Raw genomic sequence first — 9,720 nt, forward strand, 5'->3', positions numbered from 1 at the left:
AAGCCTCAGACAGAGCAGTGCTTACAGTTAGCATCTCACTCCCAGGGAATGTAAATGACATATTTATAACATTTGTGACCTAAAAGGAAATATTTATAATTGTTCAATATTTCTTCACATGACTTTTCACATTAGATAGAACATTAGAACAAGTTTATAAAATAAATAAACATGAAAAAGTCACATAATCACAGTATTTCACTTAGTTATCTTTTAGAAAAAACTCTCTTAAAACTCTGTTGGTTTGAGTGAGTTCTTTATAGAATACTGAAGTCACCACATGGCCGAAGAGACTGGATTTAGGTTATTCTGGTTACCACGGCGATAATCTGTCTAGCCTTTATAATACATTTATGCCCCCTGCTGCTGGAGCAAAGAACGACACACACACAAGTTCAAATGGCATATTTAAATGTTTTATTTGTTTTACAACTCATTTATTTTGAAAATCCACAGGTTTGTGTGATACAGACGTTTACTACACATTTAATAAACATTGGAGTTATTCTTATTCATGGAGTTATAAGGATAATATGGACACATGTATATGTAATATCTGTATAGAACACACACGTACCAGGCCGGTTTAACCAAAGTACAGAGCAACTCAGGACAAGTTTAAATTCACAAAAGGATGAGGATTAAAAAGTTTATCAAAAATCTGCTAAAGTGTCCTATACAAAAATAAACACAAGCAAAAGAATTCTCACTTTTCACTTCCCAGAAGTCACTCTGTATTTACACAAATGTCCTGAGCACCAGGAGCTCACATCTGGACCGGTCTAAGTCCAGGTCTCATGTGGATCTGAACTGGTCTAAGTCCAGGTCTCATGTGGATCTGAACTGGTCTAAGTCCAATGAGGTCCTCTCTCTAGCGCCCCCTCTGGCCCGGACCTGAAACAACAGGAAACAGCACATCCACATATCAAAAAACAAAGTGTAAACCAGATTTTAAACCAGACCTTAAACCTTAACCAGGACTAAACCAGGACTTAACCAGGACTAAACCAGCTCTAAACCAGTAGTACACCAAGTTGAAACCAGGTTTAAACAATATCTGAACCAGGTCTAAACCAGACATTAAAACTGACCTTAAACCAGACCCTAACCAGGACTAAACCAGGACTAAGCCAGGACTAAACCAGGACAAAACCAGGACTAAACCAGGTTTAAACCAGGTCTAAACCAGGACTACACCAGGTTTAAACCAGGTCTAAAGGTCCAGTACCTTGCAGTAGTAGTAGAGCATTGGAAGGATGTAGAGGAGCTTCAACAGTAGAATGAGCAGGACTCTGATGATCAGGGCTGAGTCTGAAGCTGCAACACAAAAGACCCAGATCAGTCCAGACCAGGACCAAGACCAGGACAAGGACCAAGACCAGGATCAAAAACAGGATAAGTTTGTGTGATGACTTGACCCTCACGTGACCCTGTGTGACCCTTGACCCTGTGGGATTAATGTTTCATGTAACATGATATTATTATACTTGATATATTATACTTTGACCTGTATGTTTTTGTGGGTGCCAGTGTGGCAGGGATATGTCATGATGTACTTGGAACATACATGGATGTGGAAGTGCTATGCTATGCATTTTGTATTAACACATGTAAGTTTCCCAAGAAAGATCAGATAAGAATATATATTTTGCACACTGTGTCTTCATTGAACCCAGATAACATGTACATGTCTGTATATTCTAAGCTAATCATTAAGAGAATGTGACGTGTACTACTAGTATATAGAGCCCACTCTGGAGATGTAAAATGGGGAGATCGTGTCGAATCAGTTTGAATGATGCCTCTGCCGAAATAAAGAACCTGGTTTATGGATCTACTTGAGCCTACTGGATTTTTATTTGCGGTGTGCCTCCGGGAAAAGCTCACAACCCTCACATGAGGTTGTTGCTGGACGTACCTCCCAGAGAGAGCTGGAGGCTGGGGCTCTGAGAGGAGAAGCTGTGGTTGAACACATGCAGGTGGTAAACACAGGTGTAGTTTCCTTTGTGGGCGGGGCCAGTGTCAGAGAACAGGAAGTGTGCGGAGTGATTGACAGCGGGCAGGGTGTGGTTCTGACCGAGGGGCGCCGTGGGAGAGAGGAGCTGGAAGGAGCCTCCCGGGTACTGTGGCTCCACAGAGCATTTGACCCTGAACTTTGACCCCAGCAGCACCCGGACCCCCTGCGGCAGGGCCTCGGAAACCCCGTCAGACACAGACAGAGAGATGACCGGACGATTCAGTAAGTCTGTGGAGAGAGATGATTGGACAGTGAAGAGGAGTGTGACGCAGAGGAGTGTGTGTGACGCAGAGGAGTGTGTGACGCAGAGGAGTGTGTGACGCAGAGGAGTGTGTGCGACGCAGACGAGTGTGTGCGACACACATTTTACACCTGACACTCCTCTGTAGCAAAAACATCTGAGGAAAAATGTAATGTAAATGTTCATTAATATGAGCTGTCCCTTTACAAAGAAATAAAATAAGACGAGAAAAAACATCTGAGGAACATAAAAATGTAAGATCAGACTTTTACCTGAACACTTCACCTCCAGACCCCAGGAAGAGGAGGAAGAGGAGGAAGAATCATAGACACAGTCTCTCACTGCAGACTTCTCCACACAGTCAGATAAGACCCACCACACTGGACTCTGTGGAAAATCCTCTCTCTCTTCTCCATAAACAGCAGAGCCACAGTCCAGGTCTCTGCACACAGCAGCTGTGTCCTCCAGGAGCCAGAGTCTCTTATATTCATAGGGCTGCACCCGTCTCCACTCTCCTCTGTGTCTCACCTCCACAGTCCCAGCACAGCGACTGGCCCCTCCCACCAGCCTGAGCGGCTCTGAACAGACAAGAGACAAAGTGAGCCCCGCCCCTTTACCTGAGCAGTGTGACCCCGCCCCTTTACCTGAGCGGTGAGACCCCGCCCCTTTACCTGACCAGTGAGGCCCCGCCCCTTTATCTGAGCAGGTGAGGTTGACAGCGGCTCCAGAGGAGCAGGTCTCTGAGCCGGAGCGGGGACAGTCCATCAGAGCAGACTCATGGCCCTCACAGTGGAACGTCTGCTCCAGAGGAGAGAGCGCCCCCTGGAGGAGAGAAGGAGCCCCACAGCCCAGCTCCCTGCACAGCACCTCTGCCCCCTGCTGGTCCAAGGCCCCTTCACAGACCCAGGTCCAGGACTGGTCCCAGATCTGCACTGATCCTGAGCACAGACTGGGCCCCGAGACCAGACGCACTGAGTCTGTGGACACACATGTGTGACATCACCGCTCTGAGCCAATAGGACACACACAGGGCTGTGACATCACCGCTCTGAGCCAATAGGACACATGCTGCATTCATCTGAGAGACGTCGTCCTCTTTAGTCCTGGTTCAGTTTTGATTTATTCCCGGTTTGGTCCCGGTTCGGTCCCGGTTCAGTTCCGGTTCAGTCCTGGTTCAGTCCTGGTTTAGTCCCGGTTTAGTCCCGGTTTAGTCTTGGTTCAGTCCTGGTTCAGTCCTGGTTCAGTCCTGGTTTAGTCCTGGTTTAGTCCTGGTTCAGTCCTGGTTTAGTCCTGGTTTAGTCCTGGTTCACTTGTTACTAAACACGTGAGAAGTGAATCTCTCTGTAGTTTTCACAGTAAACATGACAGACACCAGTCTAAACTGTGTGTGTGTGTGTGTTTGTGTGTGTGTGTGTGTAGTGAGTGTGTTGTGTGTTACATTTCCTTTTGTGTGATTGTTGTTCTTTTCTCTGTTGTCGACTATTTTACATCAAGCTGTCGAGGGACTGAAGATGGAAATGTTCCACGTTGGCTTTAATCTTTACATATTAACATTTTTAAATGTTCATTAATATGAGCTGTCCCTTTACAAAGAAATAAATAAGAATAAGACGAGAAAAAACATCTGAGAAACATAAAAATGTAAGATCAGACTTTTACCTGAACACTTCACCTCCAGACCCCAGGGAGAGGAGGAAGAGGAGGAAGAATCAAAGACACAGTGTCTCACTGCAGACTTCTTCACACAGTCAGATGAGACTCTCCACACTGGACTCTGTGGAAAATCCTTTCTCTCTTCTCCATAAACAGCAGAGCCACAGTCCAGGACTCTGCACACAGCAGCTGTGTCCCCCAGGAGCCAGGGTCTATTATATTCATAGATCTCCATCCGTCTCCACTCTCCTCTGTGTCTCACCTCCACAGTCCCAGCACAGCGACTGGCCCCTCCCACCAGCCTGAGCGGCTCTGAACAGACAAGAGACAGAGTGAGCCCCGCCCCTTTACCTGAGCAGTGAGGCCCCGCCCCTTTACCTGAGCAGGTGAGGTTGACAGCGGCTCCAGAGGAGCAGGTCTCTGAGCCGGAGCGGGGACAGTCCATCAGAGCAGACTCATGGCCCTCACAGTGGAACGTCTGCTCCAGAGGAGAGAGCGCCCCCTGGAGGAGAGAAGGAGCCCCACAGCCCAGCTCCCTGCACAGCACCTCTGCCCCCTGCTGGTCCAAGGCCCCTTCACAGACCCAGGTCCAGGACTGGTCCCAGATCTGCACTGATCCTGAGCACAGACTGGGCCCCGAGACCAGACGCACCGAGTCTGTGGACACACATGTGTGACATCACCGCTCTGAGCCAATAGGACACATGCTGCATTCATCTGAGAGACGTCCTCCTCTTTAGTCCTGGTTTAGTCCTGGTTCAGTCCTGGTTCAGTCCTGGTTCAGTCCTGGTTCAGTCCTGGTTTAGTCCTGGTTTAGTCCTGGTTTAGTCCTGGTTCACTTGTTACTAAACACGTGAGAAGTGAATCTCTCTGTAGTTTTTACAGTAAACATGACAGACACCAGTCTAAACTGTGTGTGTGTTTTGTGTGTTACATTTGCTTTTGTGTGATTGTTGTTCTTTTCTCTGTTGAAAAAACATCTGAGGAACATAAAAATGTAAGATCAGACTTTTACCTGAACACTTCACCTCCAGACCCCAGGGAGAGGAGGAAGAGGAGGAAGATGAGGATGAACTAGAGACACAGTGTCTCACTGCAGACTTCTTCACACAGTCAGGTGAGACTCTCCACACTGGACTCTGTGGAAAATCCTCTCTCTTTTCTCCATAAACAGCAGAGCCACAGTCCAGGTCTCTGCACACAGCAGCTGTGTCCTCCAGGACCCAGGGTCCATAGGGCTCCATCCGTCTCCACTCTCCTCTGTGTCTCACCTCCACAGTCCCAGCACAGCGACTGGCCCCTCCCACCAGCCTGAGCAGCTCTGAACAGACAAGAGACAGAGTGAGCCCCGCCCCTTTACCTGACCAGTGAGGCCCCGCCCCTTTAGCTGAGCAGTGAGGCCCCGCCCCTTTACCTGAGTATATCTTTCTTTGTTACTGGGGCAGAGCAAAACAAAAGTTTCACTTCTGTCACCTGAACAAAAGCTTTAGTGCAGTTGTGGCAAAGTGGGGCCCACGAGCCAAACTAGGCCCTCCAGGGGCTCTAATTTAGGCCACAAGGGGGCTCTGAGATTTTAAAAATGATCTGTTTTGATTCAGTTTTGTCGTGAAAAGACTGTCAGGAGATGGAAGGAGGACAGTCCTGTGGATTTCCTCATTTTTAAATCATATATTTGTTTGCAGAGAAACCACAGACTGTATAAAGAAATAGACTAAATGTGTGTGACGTCACCCACAGCGTTTGGCTCCACTTAGTGATGGGACTTTTGGCTCTTTCATGGGATCTGAATCTTTTGGATCTGTTCATTTCAAAGAGCCGTTCAAAAGACTGGCTCTTTTATTATTTATTTCTATGACAGAAGCCAATGTGAGAACTCATTTTATACAAACTAATGACAGAGAAAAGTGAGACCAAGGCTCAGATGTGTTTAAGACGGTTCAAACTGAGAGTGGGAGAGTTTACACTTTGGAGTTATGAACATCTAAACTAAATGTTGGACTACAATATTAATAATAACGAAGAATCTGTTACTGTTCATATGATGATCTGTTTTTCTGCACAAGTCTCTCGCTCGTGTCGCTCTGATGCTGAACTGACACAAGAATCAGAACAGAATCAGTGTAAAAATCCATATAAATTAAAATGAAAAAGATTCAATTCTTTTTGAAAATAGGATCTGTGTCCAACCGTTGACGTTATGGAATCGTTAAAAAAGACGACCTGTTCACAAACGTCACATCACCAGCTCCAGTCAAATGAAGCTCATCGAGGCCTGCAGTTATAGGGCCAATTTGGAGCCATGTTCCATATTGGGAATTACGACTGTGAGTATCATAGCAACCAAAGAGCCAATCTTTAGTGAGGCTGCTCCACTGGTTTAGCAGAGAGCAGGCGCCTAGCAACACTGTCAATCAAACCTGTTGCTAACTCTAGTGAGAGAGACGTCGGGGAAAGAAGACGCCTCATTTGTCTTTTATTAATATTTCTTGATGTACAAACACAATAGTAAAAAAACAAAACAAAACAGGATCATGTAAAGCGAGTTAATAGAAACATTTTAAAACCAAAATGACTAGTTGATCTGAGTGGAGTGTGCATGTTCTCCCTGTGTTACTGTGGCAGAGTGGTTATCCTGGTGTGTGAGTGTCTTTACCTGAGCTGTTGTCTTCTGCCAGGAGCCCTGCACACACAAAAGTCATGTCACAAAATGGCGGTTGTTGGTCACATGACACAGAGCTTCACACAAAATGGCGGCTGTTGGGCTCATTAAAGCCACAGGCTGGTTTCATACGTCTGATGGAAACAGGAAACAGGCCTGGTCTGATCAGGCTGTGTTTGAGTTTAGAAACACTTTTTTATTAAATAAATGTACATTTATTTTCACATGTTCTGAGACAGTTTCAGACACACACGAGCCAGTTCCCCTAAGACTGAAGTAGCTGCAGAGTGAGGCCAAAAGACACTTTGACAAAAACAGTGGTGGAAGAAGTACTTTCTGTTAATTAAGTAAAAGTACAGACACCAGAGCAAAGAAATACTCGAGTTAAAGTATCACATGAAATGGCTCTCTCTCTTTATAGAGAGCCATCTAACCCTTTGTCAAACACTAAGGTCATGATATTGTTGATTTAAGTATCCTAAAGTCATGTATAAAGCAAAGTGCCATGTATCACCTGTAAACATTCAAAGACTGAGATAAGAACAAGTTACTACAGCCAAAAACAAACAAAAGTGTTCAAACAGATTCAGAACCAAGAATATGGAACGAAACAGTGAAAGGAGTTCATTTATGGAGTTGTAACTCAGGTTAACATAGTGATCTTCAAAGTAAAAGAATGTTGATAAAAACAGTAATAAATGCTTTGATTAAAAAGTCAATAAATCTGTGATATGGTTCAAATTAATTTAAAAAGTGTATAATACTTCATTTCATGCTAAAGTATGTTACAAAGTTAAAAATATGTGCATTTATTTGTCTTTAGATTTTATTTTGAAATTCACGTAGCTGTGTGAGAGCTTACACATATTTTATGTTGTCTAAGACAGGATTTTAAAGTATGGTTTGAAAGAATCCAGCTAAATAAGAACTTTGGGAACCACGTGTGTGAAACAAGATGGAGAGTCTCCCACGGACCTTCTGAGCTGTGCATGCGCCAGGAACCCTGTGCTTTCTACTGGACACTGCAGAGTTTTCATCAGAACTGGGAGGATTTACCCAAACTGCTGCACAACGGACACTGGATTAATACGTAGGAGAAAGAGACTTTATTCTGTGCAATACAGAGTGATTCAGCCTTTTGCTGAATTCATTTTAGTTTTGTACAATTTTACCTTTTTATTTGTCTGACCATAACTAAGGGTCACTTAAATAAAATAAATTATGCGATCGCTACGAGAATAAAGTCGTAGCATTTCGACATTAAGGTCGTAATTTTACGAGAATAAAGTCGAAGCCTGAAAAAGTCGTAATATTATGAGAATAAAGTCATATTTTTATGAGACTACAGGCTGCTGTGTGTGAGTGAGTGACCAGTGCGTTGTGTCTTATGGAGAATTTGGAGCATTTTGTTCAGATAAACTTTCAACTGGGGTTTACGCAGGATGAAATACTGTGTCTTTTAGTCCACCATCACCGCACTATCATCAGTATAAGTACTTTGAAGGGACACTGCAAGAGTTTGAGTTTGTTTAGTCGGAGGAACCAGACAGATTTGGAAGAAAATGCTTTATCTGAACAAAATGCTCCAAATTCTTCATAACGCACTGGTCACTCATTCACGCACAGCAGCCTGTATTCAAATAAAAATACAACGTTATTCTAATAAAAATACAACTTTATTCTCGTAGTACTATGAGTTTATTCTCGTAAAATTACGTCTTTAATGTCAAAATGCTTTATTCTTGTAGCGCCTGCATAATTTATTTTATCTAACTGATCCTTATACTCCGTCGTAACAATAAAACAGATAAGAGAAACTTAAACTAGAACTAACTAAAAAGGTTGCAACCGATTAATTTAGAAACTTAAAACTGAAACAAAATCTTTAAATCAAAAGAAAGGTTTAAAGTAAAAAAGGGTTTAAGAATTGAATAATTGTATGTTTAACGTTAATGTCTGTCCATGTATTTGTCCATTTACAAACTGTTCAATATAAGACGACAATTTAAACTTATTTCACTGGTCTGTGGTTCTTCTTATTGCTCGAGTTCTTTCAACAATTTCTCCAGTAGTCGAATCTAACCCAAATTCACAGCTCCATAGAAGAGTTTTGCATAATTTACTTGTTATTCCCCAGTAGTTAACACTTTAAGGTGCTACAGAGTCATCTGGACAAAGACCAGGATCCACAACAATAATGAGATTTAAGAAACATATGAAACCAAACGGCTCTTTCTCCTCCGTTTCATTCATGTCTCGTATGTTTCACTTTATGACACTGTTCATGTCGTTTTATATTTTTGGAAATAAATCAAAGACAAACAAGTCTCACTTACCCAAAGTGTAGACGAACCAGACCAGGACCAGTGCTCCCAGAGCCATAACCAGGACTGAACCAGGACTGAACCAGGACTGAACCAGGACTGAACCAGGACTAAACCAGGTCTAAACCAGCACTGAGACGTGTCTTTAAGAGTTTCCTGTTTTAAACACATTCTTATCTCTTCATCGTTTGTGGGTTTTCTTGGTAAAACTAAATAACATCGTCATAATCTGATGTTTTTTATAATTCAAATATGTGTTTGTTCACTTTTTTAAAACTGTGACTAAACTAAACCAGTGAGGAGCGATGTCCAGTGTGTCTGTGTCCAGATGTCCCCCATGGTCAGTCTTTGCGTTTGGACCATTTGCTGATGTGATTAAAGGTCCTATATTACACAAAATGGATTCATGTGAGCTGTAAGACGTGTTAGGATGTTGTTTTTTCATCAAAAACAGACCTGGAGTTGTGTTTTGTTTCATTCACACATGTTTGAGTAACACTTTATTATTAGTCTGTTACATCTCCAAAGCTCAAAATGCTCTGTTCCACCTTGTGATGTCATGAAGTGGTAGTTGTCAAGTGAACAGCTCCTTTTACCTTTAGTTCTGTAGAGATCGACAAATCCAGGTCTGAAATGATCCAAATGATTCAAGTGAAAGTTTAAAAACACAGCAGAGCACTTCCTGTTTTACCACATGACATCACAGAGTGGAACAGAGTGTTTTCTGTGAGAGAGAAGAAGAACATTATAACATAGATCATAAAATAACCAGACCAGGACCAGACCAGGACCAGACCAGGACCAGACCAGAACTAGATCAGGTCCA

The 9,720-nt window shown here is 43.3% G+C and overlaps 1 protein-coding gene across 1 annotated transcript; it reads right to left on the reverse strand.

Annotated features, from left to right (window-relative positions):
- Positions 1 to 828: 828 nt before the first annotated feature.
- Positions 829 to 8,986, reverse strand: LOC129457310 (scavenger receptor cysteine-rich type 1 protein M130-like). Its single transcript, XM_055230724.1, has 9 exons — positions 8,907 to 8,986; positions 6,565 to 6,591; positions 4,927 to 5,232; positions 4,290 to 4,568; positions 4,096 to 4,223; positions 2,531 to 2,720; positions 1,919 to 2,245; positions 1,229 to 1,317; positions 829 to 894 (listed from the first exon to the last, which is right to left on the reverse strand). Exons 1-9 carry the CDS (start codon positions 8,950 to 8,952, stop codon positions 829 to 831), a joined length of 1,458 nt encoding a protein of 485 aa, XP_055086699.1. The 5' UTR covers positions 8,953 to 8,986.
- Positions 8,987 to 9,720: the final 734 nt, after the last annotated feature.

Source organism: Periophthalmus magnuspinnatus, chromosome 21 (assembly GCF_009829125.3).
Source record: "Periophthalmus magnuspinnatus isolate fPerMag1 chromosome 21, fPerMag1.2.pri, whole genome shotgun sequence".
Taxonomy (NCBI): Eukaryota; Metazoa; Chordata; class Actinopteri; order Gobiiformes; family Gobiidae; genus Periophthalmus; species Periophthalmus magnuspinnatus.